General features: G+C 40.8%; 2 protein-coding genes across 3 annotated transcripts in view; both read left to right on the forward strand.

Moving 5' to 3' along the window:
- Positions 1 to 1,351: 1,351 nt before the first annotated feature.
- slc25a1b (slc25a1 solute carrier family 25 member 1b) lies at positions 1,352 to 13,224 on the forward strand. Its single transcript, XM_083929215.1, has 9 exons — positions 1,352 to 1,723; positions 6,570 to 6,677; positions 7,521 to 7,620; positions 8,664 to 8,802; positions 9,594 to 9,678; positions 9,888 to 9,992; positions 10,960 to 11,075; positions 11,181 to 11,254; positions 11,630 to 13,224. The coding sequence occupies exons 1-9, from the start codon at positions 1,609 to 1,611 to the stop codon at positions 11,742 to 11,744; spliced, it is 957 nt and encodes a 318-aa protein (XP_083785341.1). The 5' UTR covers positions 1,352 to 1,608; the 3' UTR covers positions 11,745 to 13,224.
- Positions 13,225 to 15,752: 2,528 nt separating this feature from the next.
- Positions 15,753 to 16,366, forward strand: part of pi4kaa (phosphatidylinositol 4-kinase, catalytic, alpha a) — a 34,723-nt gene continuing 34,109 nt past the window's right edge. For both annotated transcript variants that reach the window (XM_083929596.1, XM_083929597.1), the window contains exon 1: positions 15,753 to 15,904. In XM_083929596.1, coding sequence (XP_083785722.1) covers positions 15,806 to 15,904 — 99 coding nt within the window. In that variant the 5' untranslated portion in view covers positions 15,753 to 15,805. The remainder of the gene's footprint in view (positions 15,905 to 16,366) is intronic.

Genomic DNA, 16,366 nt, shown 5'->3' on the forward strand with positions numbered 1-16,366 from the left:
CCCAAAGAGCACTACTTCCGCGTCCGAGCAGTTTTACCAAAATAGTCTTTGGTTTTTATGGTATTTTTACATTATCCTCTGTTAATTACATTTTTATTATTATTTATTTGCCATTTTTCAAAATGTATTTAGTTGTAATTGTCTCTTTACTATATTATTTATATTATCATTTGTTCATTTCATTGTTCTTATTATTTATTTGCCATTTTTAAAATTATTTTATATATTTATTTAATTTTGTATTGTCTCTTTACTCTCTTTTACATCTGATATTTTTATTTTTTCTTATTAATGTTTCATTTTTACTGTTATATGTAAATATGAAAAATGTGTGTGTTATACCACACTATATAACAGTGTAAGTAGATTTGCTTTTATGTAATGTCCTTTTTAATTTTTTAAAATTTACTTTTTATTGTCTCTTTACTGTCTTTCTCCACTATCATCTGTTATTTTCATTTTTGCCGTTTTTTAAAATTATTTAATTTTGTATTGTCTCTTAACTGTCTTAACATCTGATATTTATTATTTTCTTATTATTATTTTGTCATTTTTACTGTTATATGTAAATACAACATATATGATGTCCTTTTTTATTATTTATTTTTTTCATTTTTATTGTCTCTTTACTGTCTTTCTCCATTATCATCTGTTAATTTCATTTTTCTTATTATTCATTTGCCTTTTTTAAAAATGTATTTTATCTATTTAATTTTGTATTATATATAATAATAAAGAAATGTCGTATCTCTTACCTTATATTTTGTATTAGATTGTATACATGTTTACATATTTATTACTTCCATTTCTCTTAGAATTATTATATATATATATATATATATATATATATTATTAGAATGGGAGCTAATTTCGTAAATCATAAATAAGTCATAGAGTGTGGTCTTTACCTAGTCTGTAAAGTGTCCTGAGATAACTTTTGTTATGATTTGACACTATAAATAAATTTGAATTGAATTAATTGAACAAAAATAAAGTAGTTCTTCTTATTCTCATTTTAAGTACTTTATAAACTGTAAACTGAATTTAATCCACAATAAAAAAAAAGTATAATTAGTTGATTTATGTTTGCATTAATAATCTCTAAAGTACTTAAATTAGTATTTATTTATTGTTTATTTGTACAGGAGTGAAACTGTGAAACTGTGCAGCAGCGCCGTCTGCAGGCGCTCTGTCGTCATCACATTGGGCCGGAAGAACTCTCCCCGGTCCTCCTTAAATGTTTGTGACAAACATGGCGTTTTTTCCGTGTGTGGGGGGGAAAGTGTCGTGTCCTGCCCCGCCCTGCGTGAACTCTGACTCGACGTTATCAGCCCCAGAGAGACAGAGAGAGAGAGGGAGAGAGAGACGGAGGGAGGGAGAGAGAGACGGAGGTCCGCTGTGAAAAAGTGTTTTTTATCACTTCTTCTTCTGCAGGCGCGAGTCCAGAGGTCCATGTTTGCACCGTGGACTCTGCACACACGCACCCGGGCTGCTGCACACAGGGCTGGATAAGGCTGCTGCTCACACCGAGCACCTCCGTGTTTGGGTTTTTGACAAACGAACACAGAAAAAGTTAGTTACACCGGGTTTTGTTGTTTAACCGCAGTCATGTCCGGACAACCCGGCTTCGTGAGCCCGTTCTACAGACCCCGGTGCCTGGCTGCTGCGGCTCCTGCGGCGGGGAAAGCCAAGCTCACGCACCCGGGGAAGGCTATCCTGGCAGGTAAGAAAGTTTGTGCACAGGTCGCTGCTCCTCTTCCTCCTGCTCCTCCTCCTCCTCCTCCTCCTGCTGCTGCTGCACACATGAGTTGTTTACCAGTTGTGTGCAGATGTGATCCTCAGCCCTGCACCTCTGTTCACTGCACTTACTGCTCTCTGAGATGCACAGGGGAGGTGCAGTGTGCAGGGACATGGGCTGAAAACACCAGTGATAAGTCAGAATGATATTCAACATTCATGTTTTATTTAGAATTAAAACTATTCTGCATTTAAACTATTTCATTGGATTATGTCAGACCACCTGTGCAACGTAAAGACTAATATTCCTCATGTATCACAAGGGTTGTTTTTTAATAATATATTTATTTTTTATGATTGTTTTTAATGTTTTTTTATGGAAAAAAGTTATTTAAGTTTTGCAAAAAGTCACAAGAAATCCCCCAAAATATTAAAAAATATATTTTTAAACAAGCATTATGACACTTAAGATTTGAGTTTGTGTCACAAGGCTTGTTTTTGAATAATATAGATATTTTTTATGATTTTTTTTAACGTTTATTGTGACAAAAGTTTTGCAAAAAATCACAAGAAATCATAAAAAAATCTTTAAAAAAAAAATATTATTCAAAAACAACGTGTGCAACTCAAAGACTAATATTCCACGTGTATCACAGGGGTTGTTTTTTAATTATATATATATTTTATGATTTTTAAATGTTTTTTATGAAAAAAGTTTTTTACATTTTGCAAAAAATCATAAAAAATATATAATTAAAAAACAAGCCTTATGATACATGAGGAATATTCGTCTTTACGTCACAAGGCTTTTTAAAAAATAATATATATTTTTTTATGATTTCTTAATGTTTTCTATTAAAAAAAGTTATTGCAAAAAATCCTAAAAAATCCTAAGAAAATCCTAAAAAATACATTATTCAAAAACAACCCTAATGATACATGAGGAAAATTAGCCTTTACGTTGCACACGTGTTTTGACATAATTAGATGAAATGGTTTACATGCATAATTGTTGAATTGTTGGGTCTCTGTAAATCATAAATAAGTCGTAGAGTGTGGTCTTTCCCTACTCTGTAAAGTGTCCTGAGATCACTTCTGTCATGATTTGGCACTATAAATAAAATATAATAATTGAATAATAGTTTTTAATTCAGAATATAAAATGAATGTTGAATATCAAACAAATGTATTACAGGTCTTTAAAAACAACAGGAAGTCCATGCAGTAGGACCGGACTCCTGCCTGCACGGACTCATTCACGGTCGGCCTCTCTGCGAACTACGTCAGGACTGGTTTACTTGTCTTGCAGACCGGAGGCAGTGCGGTCTGGTGTGGTGCGGTGTGTCCTTTAAACCGAGAAGATACTTTTAAAAAACAAAGAAACCTGAGAAAATAAGTTTAAAGAACAGGAACCTGACTCGTCTGATGAACTCTGTCTCATGAGTCAATCAGTGACAGATGCTCAAACTCCAACGTACCACAGGGCAATCATTAGTGATAACAGTGCAACATCAGTAGGACGCAAGAGAGCTGACGGCCACACACACACACACACACACACACACACACACACACACACACACGCACATGCACACACACACACACACACACACACACACACACACACACACACACACACACACACACACAGTTTAAACTGTAAATGATCAAAAGAAAAAGCTTTATTGTTTGTAGTCTTCTGCACATCAGTGTCAGCGGTATCAGCGGGGCTCTTGTTTACTGTTGACCCGGTGGGTGACCTTTGACTGTGCGCTCAGAGGCCTCTGGGTTTCCATGTTCACTTTCAACGAACCACGATGACAAAGCACATTGCTCCGTCAGCCCGTGCGCACATTCACCTGGGTTACAACACGCCTCGCACGAGCGCTGCTCCGTGGCGTTTGCAGGAAAGGTCATGATCATTATCCGTACTGTTTGGTTTACAATCACGGCCATGTGTGCTCTGAAATTGGGTGCTTTTAAAGATGTTTTTGTAGATATTATGTATTATAGTCGTGATATAGCATGGTTAACATGACTTCTAAGTCAAAAGAGAATAATTAGATCACATGCTGAGGCTTTATAAAACCACTAATCCCCGTTGAAACGGTCTGTATTAACAACAACAACAGAGAAAAACCAGGAGAGTCGCTAACAGCCAGATGTGGCTAACAGTGATTAGCTCGGGGCAGCACGGTGAAGGCATTCAAAGGTCTTTTTTAACCACTAATGCTGCTGAAAATAACAGCAAACCTCTGCAGCAGCATGGGAAGAGCCCCTACACAAGATAGCCTAGCTTAGCATCTTTTTTTTTACAAGTTCTTAATCAGTGAGCTTTAGGCGTGCTGCTAGCATGTTTTTTGTTACCTTTTGGACAGAACCAGGCTAGCTGTTTTACTCAGTCTTTATGCTAAGCTAAGCTAATCAACTGAAGGCTGTAACATGTATTTTCTGAAGTTCCTGTGTCCGACGAATAAATAGTCATATAACACCACTGTAAAACCCACTGTATTATTATTTAAACCTTTGAACAGAGCCAGGCTAGCTGTTTCCCTTTACTTCCTCTCTTCATGCTAAGCTAAATTAATAGTTTCCTGGCTGTAACATGTCTATGAATTATATGACTAACATTAGGGGTTCCGGGATGGTACCATGAGGTACTCCACAGCAGTGGTACCCCGAGAACTTACTTCTTATCAGGGTGGAGGAGCATTTAAGACAAGTTTTACACCAAAGGGGCAATAAACTCTGGCCTGGCTGGGTTCTTCTGCACCAAATACAAGTATTATGTGCACTGGAGGTAGAGTCTGACCGATACTGAAGTGACTGTTTCTGACGAATACATAACACCCCCGTAAAACCACAGACCAGGTTGAGCTCTGTAGGTGCCACTTCCTTGTTTTATTTAAACTTTTAACAGAGCCAAGCTAGCTGTCCCCCCCTGTTTCCACTCTTTATGCTAAGCTAAGCTAAGCTAACCAGCTCCTGGCTGTAGCTTCATATTGAATATATGTGTGGTATCAATCTTCTCAGCTAACTCCCGACTAAAAACAAAATGTCATCATGGGTAACAGCACAGTTTCCAACAATTGTCTAACAATTACAGACATTACCTCCTCTCCTGTGTTTACTACTACACACACTATAGTTGTCATATGTTCTGTCTTGACTGTTGTGTTTAGTCTGAAGGACGACAAAACAGTAAAGTAACATTGACTGACTTTCAAAACACCTCTTCAAGTTGTCCGTACATGTCAGACTCGATAAACTGGTTCTGTACCTTGTTTCAGCTTATTTACGGGGACTTAACGCAGGTACCACACGGAGGCTTGTTTGCAGATGTTGATGATGTTGACTGTGTTTTTGATGCATGCTTAATTCATAGGTACAGCTTCAGCCAAGTCTCTAAACCAGAGGAACGCCCTGCAGCCAAACATGCACTTGGATGTTTTAGTGGGGAACTGTAATCTCGTGAGTGCACAAGCACAAACGGCGTGTTGTCCTTCTCTGCGTGGCATTTTGGGAGAAAGAGTGCATGTTAAAAGCATCCACAGAGGGACCTTGTTTAAACGTGTGAGTAATGGATTCAAGCTGGATGTTAACCTTCGGACAGTCTGCCCGTATAAACGTCACACACACGACTTCTCAGACTGGTTTGCTCAACTTTCCTTGAACTGTGCTTCACGCAAACTTGCTCGTCAGAGGAATCGGACCACTATCATGCGGGTGCCTGTGAACAATATGTGCTCTGAAGGCAACACACCCCCTCGCTCTGGAGTCATGCCAGGGGGAGTGTCCGCAGGTCAGAACCACACTGAGATCAGAGAGCCAATCAGCGGCCGGCTGCGTGTTTGCTGTTGAACGGCAGATGTGTGACACCCGGGGTTTTAAGGTGGAGCTGGTTCACACCGTAGACGAGACACAGTAACAGTCATGAACACTTCCTATGATCATTACTAATGTTCTCTTACAACTTATGAAGGGAAATAGCATCTTTTAAAACTTTTAAACTGTATTTTTCTTTATTACTATGAATTATTTTTATATTCATGAACATTTTATCTCTTTAATTATCCTTTTTTTCCCTCTTGCATCTGTGTTTTATTTGCATTTTTCAGTTTTTGTGAAGCTCATTGTATTGCGTGTTTTTGTGTCTAACCTGCTGCACAGACAAAAGTTGTATTATTGTCATTGTTGGTGTGAAAAATACCGTGGGAGTGTCTGAACACGCACGACGCTGTGGTTTAAACCAAACCTTGCAGTTTAATATCTTGAGTGTGAATTCAGCGAGTCGATGAATCACTTAGTTTGTAAACTATTAAATAAATGGGAAATATTTGAAAACCATTTAACTGTTTTAGCAAAGTCAAAATGATGTGATTGCAGCTTCTTAAATGTGAATATGTTCAGGTTTCTTTCCTCTGTCACAGTAAATTAAATATATTTGAGCCGTGGGAACAAAAACAGACCTTTGAGGACGTCTTTGGGAAACATTGATGCACATTTTTCACAATTTTATGACATTTAATCGACCAAACAACTAATTGATTGATTGAGAAAGTACAAATAATATAGTGTATATAGTAATAATAGCACGGCACAGCATAGCAAATAGATCATGGATCATTGTGGATACTACAGTATTCTAATAAACACATATTTGCACGTGTAAAGTAGATTAGAGAAAGAAAAAACTACATTTTTAAACATGTAATCGTTTAGAGCTGCTTCTGAAATGCACTTGTGTGGTGTTGGCAGAAAACAAACGCGTTAAATTGTTGCCTCTCGTTAAAATAAGTGTGTTTTCAAGCGTGTCTTTCCTGTTTTTGCAGGTGGGATAGCAGGAGGCATCGAGATCTGCATCACCTTCCCCACAGAGTACGTTAAAACCCAGCTGCAGCTCGACGAGAAGGCCAACCCTCCCAAATACAAAGGCATCGGTGAGTTCGTGGTCGCTGTCCGGTTTGATTCACTTTCATTTCTTTGCTGTAATCATGTGAAGTGATAATGCAGCTACACTGTACGGCCTCTTTATTAGGCACACCTGTAAGATCTAAATGCAATCCACACCAGCCATTAAATCCAACTTTACAAAGATAATTCTGTTCAGTTTTGGGTTTTAATTTAAAGATATGTTAAAGCTCTTTAATGACACCTCCAAGTATTGACATATGAGACGTAACAATCAGTGTGGACTCGTCCTGTTGCAGATTTCTGTGTGCAAACATGTGTGTTTGCGTAGTAAAGTCAGCGTTTGTTATCTGTTCGACGAGAGCTTGTGAACTTTGGCATCGACTGGGGCGACTGTGGCTCAGTGAGAGAGTGGGTCGTCCTCCATTCGAGAGATTGGTGGTTTGATCCCCTCCTCCCCCAGTCCACATGTCCAAGTGTCCTTGGGCAAGACACTGAACCCTGAATTGCTCCCTGTGTTGCGCATGGGTGTGTGAATGTGTGTGAATGGTTAGATTAGATGGTCTGTAGATGTCCACTGCCATCAGTGTGAACGGGTGAATGTGACAAACACTGTGAAAGCGCCTTGAGTAGTCAGAAGACTAGAAAGGCGCTTTATAAGTACAAGTCCATTTTTACCATTTACCATCGTGCGCGTGTGTCCGTGGAAACTCAGTGACGGCTTCTTGTTCCAAGACTCTTGTTTTTAGCAACTTCACTGTAACAAAGCAGCTGCTGATTGTGTTAAACGAGCGTCTCTTGGCGGTAGACTTTTGATACTGGTTCTTTAAATCGTTGTTCTGTGATCTTCCCTCTGTCTCTGTCTCCTGCAGGGGACTGTGTGAAGCAGACAGTGGACGGTCATGGGGTGAGGGGTCTGTACCGAGGGCTGAGCTCACTGCTGTACGGCTCTATACCCAAAGCAGCTGTCAGGTACCGCAACCCTCCATCCTCACACACCTGTGCACACAGACACACACACTTTATGAGCGCACAACAGCTTATTTCCAATAAACCTCCACATTGGCCTCAGTATTTAGGGCGCACTCCCACTGTGCCTCCGTCCCGTGCCCCGTGCTTTAGGGTCCTTGCCCCCCCCCCCCCCAGGCCCGTTTGTACTCACACTACCGGGGCCTCGGAGAATGCTTCTTGCTGCCTATACGTCATCACGCCGTAACACGTCACACGCATTGATGACGTCATGGCGATGCGTGGCTTTGTTTCCAGATCTTTCCGTAGACCTCGGAGTTTTTGTGCGTCTTGTCGACTGTTTTTGAATCTTTTCATCGACCAAATCTGCAGTAAACACTCCACCTCCGCATCACACCAACGTGAACCTTTCACCGCCATTGTTTGAAATGTCCGCGCATGGTCCCTCCTTCTTTTTTCTACGTCCCAACAGGCGCACAGGAAATGACCTCAGAACCACCGTAGGCCTCGTGCACGTACACGTGCGCACGCTCGTGCTCGTACACGTGCAAACTTGCTTTACTAAAGCCCACCTCTCCCAAACGGGCCGTGTCTGGTCAAAGGAACTAGACTTTAGCCGTGAAACGTCCTGGGGCACGGTACGGGGGGACAGTGTGAGTGCGACCTAAGTGTTCAGCTCTTCAGAACACTGTTTGGGGTGTGAGGTTGTTAAAAAACCTTTGCTCTGTGATTATCCTTCCTGTTTGGTAATAAAGCAGGTACACACGTTTGTTTAATCCATTAGTAAAGGCTCATTTACTCTCTAATAGCAGTTAGACATTAACTCATTAATACAAAAGGTTTTTAACCCGTCTAGTCTGCAGTTGTAAATGTTAACAAATACATTTTTTTTCAACCTTTCAAAGGGATTTTTCACAACCTGCCAATTAGATTTAAAAGCCGTGACGACTTCTAAACCCCGTTTAAAGGGCCCCTCATTAGAGAGAGGTATTGATTTTATATGTTGTGTCATTAATCCTTTTGTGATTCTCTGCTAACTGCCACAGGTTTGGGGTGTTTGAGTTCATCAGTAATAAGATGCGTGATGAAAATGGAAGACTGGACAGCAAGAGAGGATTCATGTGCGGCCTCGGGGCCGGAGTCGCCGAGGCTGTGTTCGTAGTCTGTCCTATGGAGACAGTGAAGGTACGGAAATGACATCGTTAATTCAGTGTTCTGCCATCGGAGGGGTTAGGTTAGCATAACGGGCTCTAAACCAACACTGACTACAATGATATTCAAAGTCAATTTTACACATTAACAGCTGCACAAACCCTCTTTAATCTCTTTGATCTACGACGGCGTATTAGGGCCAATTTACGGACCCGGGGAGGGGGGTGATATTACAAGAAAATAAAGAAAATGATGAGATTAAAGTGGTAAATTTCCAAGAAAATAAAGTCACAGATTTACGAGATTCAAAGTAACAAGTCTACGAGAAAAATGTTGCAGATTTATTAGATTGAAAGTCAGAAAAATAGTGTTTTGTTGGACACTCCCTGTTAAACTCCATCGCTTCAGGATCAACACGGACGCTTTATTTTCTCAATCTAAATATTATCGAAATGTTACCCCCTTCAGAGCCGCCGTAGGCCTCGTGCTCGTACACGTGCGCACGCTCGTGCTCGTACATGTCCAAACGTGCTTTACAAAAGCCCACCTCTCCCAAACGGGCCGTGGACGGCAAGCGTGCCGCTCCTAGACGCGGAGCGGTTGCACTCACACTGGTCAAAGGAACCAGACTTTAGCCGTGAAACGTGCTCGGGCACGGTACGGAGGCACAGTGTGAGTGCGCCCTTAAAGAATCTTTCTATCCTTGTTTGCAAATTGCAGCATTACCACCCCCTGCATGTGTCGGATTTAAAGTACTTCTGCAGAAGGTTCTGCGTTTAGTTGTTTGTTTAGATAATTAATATTTCTTATATTTGTAATTTCAGGTCAAATTCATCCACGATCAGACATCAGCAAACCCAAAGTACAAGGGATTCTTCCACGGGGTTAGGGAGATCATCAGAGTTGAAGGTAAGGAGGTTTGCACTTCACTGCCACCTGCTGCTCAAACTCCACCACATCACGATGGTGCCACACAGGAAATGACTGCTCCTCTGTATGTCACTCATCATTATGTCTATTATTCACAGGATAATATTTTTTTCCCGGCCTCCTTAGCTCCTGAGCTAGAAGGCCGTGAGGGTTTTGCTTTTGATAAAGTTCTGATGATGTATCTGCAGGACTCAAGGGGACTTACCAAGGCCTGACAGCCACCGTGTTGAAACAAGGCTCCAATCAGGCCATCCGCTTCTACGTCATGACCTCCCTGAGGAACTGGTACAAAGGTGCGTGTGCGTGTGCGTGTGTGTGTGTGTCTCTTTATCCATGTCTGTATCCGGCTGTTAGGTCGTGACGTAACACCCTTTCAAAATATGATTTCCGGGTCTGAGTTTCGTGTTTCTCCAACGCCACAGTGTTCCCCAGTGTTTAAACAGAACAATTTAATTATCATTTTAACTCTTTATGGATGACAAAGGTGTCTAACTGATGAAAGAGGTGATCGTTATTGTTCACATTCGGCCGTTGTTGTCTGTTTTGTTTCAACGGAGCGTTTGGACCCAGAAAATGTATTTTGAAAAGGTGTTACATCAGACTAACGGCGCCCTCCCACTGTGCCTCCGTCCCGTGTCCCGTGCTTTAGGGTCCTTGTCCCCCCCTCCAGGCCCGTTTGTACTCACACTACCTGGGCCTCGGAGAATGCTTCTTGCTGCCTATACGTCATCACGCCGTAACACGTCACACGCATTGATGACGCCATGGCGATGCGTGGCTTTGTTTCCAGATCTTTCCGTAGACCTCGGAGTTTTTGTGCGTCTTGTCGACTGTTTTTGAATCTTTTCATCGACCAAATCTGCAGTAAACACTCCACCTCCGCATCACACCAACGTGAACCTTTCACCTCCATTGTTTTAAATGTCCGCGCATGGTCCCTCCTTCTTTTTTCTACGTCCCAACAGGCGCACAGGAAATGACCTCAGAACCGCCGTAGGCCTCGTGCTCGTACACGTGCGCACGCTCGTGCTCGTACACGTGCAAACGTGCTTTACAAAAGCCCACCTCTCCCAAACGGGCTGTGGACGGCGAGCGTGCCGCTCCTAGACGTGGTACGGTTGCACTCACACTGGTCAAAGGAACCAGACTTTAGCCGTGAAACGTGCTCGGGCACGGTACGGATGGACAGTGTGAGTGCGCCCTAAACCCCCTGATAATCACCACATGCAGCCCAACAATCATCTTTTAATTTCTTTTTAGGCGACGACCCCAACAAAGCCATTAACCCTCTGATAACTGGAATGTTTGGAGCCGTTGCTGGAGCTGCGAGTGTGTTTGGAAACACCCCCCTGGATGTCATTAAGACCAGAATGCAGGTTGGTTCAATAACACCTTCACCTTTCCTTTTTCCTTTAAAGAAGATTTAATTTAATAATTTGACCATGAGCAGAGTGACAAACGTGACTGATGTTATTTCACAGGGTCTTGAAGCTCACAAGTACAAAAGCACAATGGACTGTGCCGCCCAGATCATGAAGCACGAGGGGCCCAAGGCGTAAGTTCACAAACACAGTTGATGGGATTCAGGGGGACAGACATGTCAATAGAACGTTTCTTGTACAAACTGTTATAAGGGGGGTTCATTACAGCAAGAAGGGAATCGAGTTGCAGGTTCACCCCCTTTTAATAGCATCGAATAACTGATTCAAACTAAATTAAAGGTAAAGGTGAGGACGTGGGGGCTGCGATGCGTGGGTTTTTGTACATTTGTCAATACAAATGACGTTGTTGTTATTAATAGTAATGATATTGGGATGTTTTGCATGAATAGACGACCATGTTTTTGTGATTTTTCATTCCCAAATCACCTTTTGTGAGGTGGATCTTTCAGTGCCCTGAAGTATTCAAACTCTCCCTTTGTCCCACGCAGGTTCTACAAAGGTACCGTGCCCCGGCTGGGTCGGGTGTGCATGGACGTGGCCATTGTCTTTATTATCTACGAGGAGGTCGTGAAGGTCCTGAACATCGTTTGGAAGACGGACTGATATGGACTCCGCCCCCCGCGGTGCCACACAACGAGCAGGAGTGTTGAGGACCGGGTCGTTCACATTACTAACCAGGCCGAGTCCCAAACCCACCTCCTTGCACCCTGCTTCTAGGTTTCTAATATCTACCTCTAAGTGATTTTCAGAGAGAGAGACAGGGATCGGTGTGTTCTTGATCTTATTTATAGTACTCAGCAAACACAAGTGGAAGGATTATCCGCGTGAAAAAGAAAGCCGCGGATTGCAGAGTCCCTGCTCACACTTGCTGCTTTTTCCTTAAATTCCAGAAAAGGGGGGAGGGTGTTTCTTATAAGAGCTCAGGGAAAGGAACGGGGCATTTTATTTAGATGTGATCGACGGGAGGAAATGGAAACGCTGTCAGCACAGACGACCGCAGAGCTCTGAGTTCAACCACGCGTGTTCTTAATCAAAGAGAGACCAATCCCCGACCCAACGTAATGTGATTTAGACACTGTAGACAGAGAGATGATACTTGAAAGGAGCGATTTTAACAGAGATCAAACATTATGAATCCCGTTTTCTATGTAACTATTTAGATTTTTTTTGATTTTCTACAAGAAACCTTTCAAACCCGTTGTTTCATTCAGTATCTATACGCAGATCCAGGTGTCACATGCTGCACAGGCGACAGGTACAACAAGAATTAAATGCCTTAAATCACATTTGTCAGATTAATCAGGATTGTAGGGTCCAGAGAGATGCAGTTTTTATTATGTCGCACACGTGCACAACCTCTTTAACAGCTGTCGAGGTGTGAGGAGGGTTCACTTTGAGCTGCAGAGATGTTTTAAATCCATTAACTCACGAGAGCGATGCTGTAAAAAAAGTGCCTATGTTTTCATTTTGAGATCTTTTGAGATTAAGAATGATTGAATGTCGCGTGTTCTGCGTCACCACGGGTGTTTTAATAATGTACTCCACCGCGGCGGTGCCAGATGTTTGATTCCAGGCGGTTTCTGAGAGGTTCATATCTTCCAAATTCATCCGAACGGACTCGTGTGTCGATTCATTTTGCTTTTAATTCGCCTTTATCGCGTAGACCGCTTGAGAAGTGCCTTCCATCTCATTCCAGGGAGCACGAGCGCCTTAGGGAAGCTTTTATTGCAGATGCTGTTTTTAATTTTTAACTGTATTAATTTCCTTTTTTTACTGTTTTGACCCCGATGTGCCAACTGCTGCTCACAAACACGCTTCAGACCGGAGTCGCTGAGCTCGTGCGTCCGCCGTGTTTACGTGCAATGCAATGAAATGTTTTTACGAATGTTTACTCTGAGCGTTTCTTCTTCTCAGCTCTGGCTTGAGTACGTGTTCGACTCGTGTCACCTCTGTGTAAATGTCTTTTTTTTCTTCTCATATGAAGATATGAAGAAAGTTCCAGTAATTCAACCTTGTGCCTTTTTAGTCTAATTCATTCTCTAACATGGACGCTCACAAATAAACATTGGATCAGACTGTTCAACGTCCTCCTGGTGTTTGTTCTTTCACTTTAAGGATCAGAGCGTTTGTTCGTAGCAGTACTCTGATATTTGACCTATAAGTACTGAAGTATCTGAGGATTACTACTTTATTAATCCTGCAGGGGGAAATTCAATTGTTTCACTCTATTGTTATTCATGTTACACACACACACACACACACGCACATGCACACACACACACACACACACACACACACACACACACACACACACACACACACACACACACACACACACACACACACACACACACACACACACACACACACACACACACACACACACACACACACACACACACACACACACACACACACACACACACACACACACACACACACACACACACACACACAGGACCTATTTACATGCAATTAATGGTGAGATGTCAGAGCGGGGTGGCTGCCAATGGATCGGCGATGCGAGCAGTTGGGGGTTCAGTGCCTTGCTCAACAGCACCTCAGCAGTGCCCAGGAGATGAACTGGCACCTCTCCAGCCACCAGGACACGCTCCATTCATGGTGCACACAGGGACTCCAACCGGTGACCCTCATTCTACAGGGTGATTGACATTATAATGTTGTATTATAATAACGGATGCATTAATGTGTTCATCATTTTAATGGTGCCGCTGGTAAAGGTAGAGCACACACACACACACACATATATATATATATATATATATATATACTTCTGGGTAGCTTAATATATATGACTTTATTTAAAGGAAGATATCCAGTGAAAGTCACGCGCAGCGGACACGGGGACGTGGTTTGAGCCCAACAGTCAGGATCCGGTGTGATGAAAAGAGAGCTGAGGAAGACAAAGCTCTGGATCTACCGCTCAGTCCTGGTTCCTACCCTCACCTGTGGTCATGAAAGCTGGGTCAGGACCCAAAGAACCAGGTCCAGGTCAGGACCCAAAGAACCAGGTCCAGGTCCAAGACATTTAAAGTACAAAAATCAATTTAACGTACAATAATCATAAAGGAAAGGTCGCAGAGCCTAAAGCGTGACCTTAACAGCTTGAATGTAAATGTCTGGAACATCACGTAAACCGTCATAATTACATGAAATATCAAGGAGAACCTCTTTAATATAGAGGCGCCCCTACTACTGTAAAAATAAATCATAATAAATAAGAAACAATGAAATATTAACACAGAAAAATAGACATAAATTAAGTTACTTGTTACTTATTAATAACTAATTTACTAATTATTATAAACTGCTATCAACAAATCATATATAAGATAAGATATTTCTTTATTAGTCCCACAAAGGGGAACTTTCCTTATTATGATAATATTATTATCCATTATAAACATAATATATTAATAATTAATATGATAGTATATTATTTATATTAGTATAGATTAAGCTGCTCAGAAATTCATTTAAATGATCCCTCTAACCCTCTAACACAACATTATATATTATAATACAGTATAATAGATGAATGTATCTCTGGTTTGTTGTTGCTCTCAATGCGCAGTTAAAACTAAATAACTGTGTTTATCATCATAAATAAAATACATAATTCACTCAAAAGCTGAGTGGTTTTTACTTTGGTTTTCACAGAGACTTTATTTATTGACTATATTTTGTGGTATTAATATTAATCTGCAAAGTAACTACATTTTAAAAATATATATGAAGTAAAAAAGTAAAATGTGCCTCTGAAATGTCGTGGAAGTATAGAGCGGCATAGTATTTCCATTTTATCTTATGTTATAATTTTACTCGTGTACGTCACAGAAGCAAATATTATACTTTGGCCCATTATATGTATTTTATACATTGACTAATTATTAAAAGTGTTAAATAATATATGATATTATCATTATGAAAGCATAAGCTACACAGAAATACACTTAAATGAGCCCCATCCCTACCAGTTCTAACAATACATATATTATATATTATATTATAATAATTATAGATTAATTTATCTCTGGTTTGTTATTGCTCTCAGTGTGCAGTTTTTATCATTATAAATAAAATATAATATACTTTAAAATACTTATATAGCTTGTAACAGAGTATTTATAAAGCACATTTAGCAAGTTAAAAATCAGAACTTTTGATTTTTAACACTTGTTCTTTGCAAAACTAAATTTAAAGTTAAATAATATATGATATTATTATCAGTATGATAGAATAAGCTACACAGAAATACACTTAAATCAGCCCCATCTCTACCAGCTGTAACAATACATGATAGTTTATAATACAATATCATACATTTATATATTTATCTCTGGTTTGTTGTTGCTCTGAATGTGCAGTTTTTATCATTATAAATAAAATACACACTTTACTTGGTTCTTTGTGTTGTTTACCTTGTAACAGTGTATTTATAAAGCACATTTATCAAGTTAAAAATCAGAACTTTTGATTTTTAACACTTGTTCTTTGCGTTTTGCCACAGTGACCTTGCTTCGCGCTTTTCCTTCCCGCCTTGCGCTTGCCGTAGTTGTCAGTGCGGACTCGAACTCCTCCTCAGGACGAATGAAAGAACATGTTTGTGTGTGTGTGACTCCGGCATTAAGACATCTGTGAACATGGCTCTTAACGGAGCGGGGAGCAGAGGCTTTTACTTCAACACCGTGTTGTCTCTGGCCCGGTCTTTGGCGGCTCACCGGCACGCGCCGATAGAAAAGGTAACGTCGTAGTTTACGCGTCTGTACGAAGCTAACGACAAGCTAGCACCTGTCAAACGACTCTCTGACATTAAAGGTCCTTAACTTCGCTTCTCCACCTCTCTGCTCTGTGTTTTACGTTTATAAAACACACTAAACACGTCTGTCAGTTCGACAGTTTATCAACTTTGTTGTCATTTTGAGATTTAACGTTAAAAAGACACCGTAGCGTTTGTAACTGGCGTCAGTCAAAGGTGGCTAACGTTAGCTGTTTTGAACCTGCGGCTAATCCGCTGCTAGGTTGATGTTTGAGCTACGGAAGCTCAAAGGTGCCAAATACGAACCCTTTTATTTACCATTTTTTTGTTTAATATTGACTTAAAAGAGTTTAAAAAGAGACTTAAGAAGATGAATTATGCTCACAGAGTACAGATAGGAAGGGTTTTATTATTGTTTTATGTTTATTTATATAGGTTATTATTT

This window comes from Echiichthys vipera (genome assembly GCF_963691815.1).
Source record: "Echiichthys vipera genome assembly, chromosome: 16".
In the NCBI taxonomy this organism is placed as follows: domain Eukaryota; kingdom Metazoa; phylum Chordata; class Actinopteri; order Perciformes; family Trachinidae; genus Echiichthys; species Echiichthys vipera.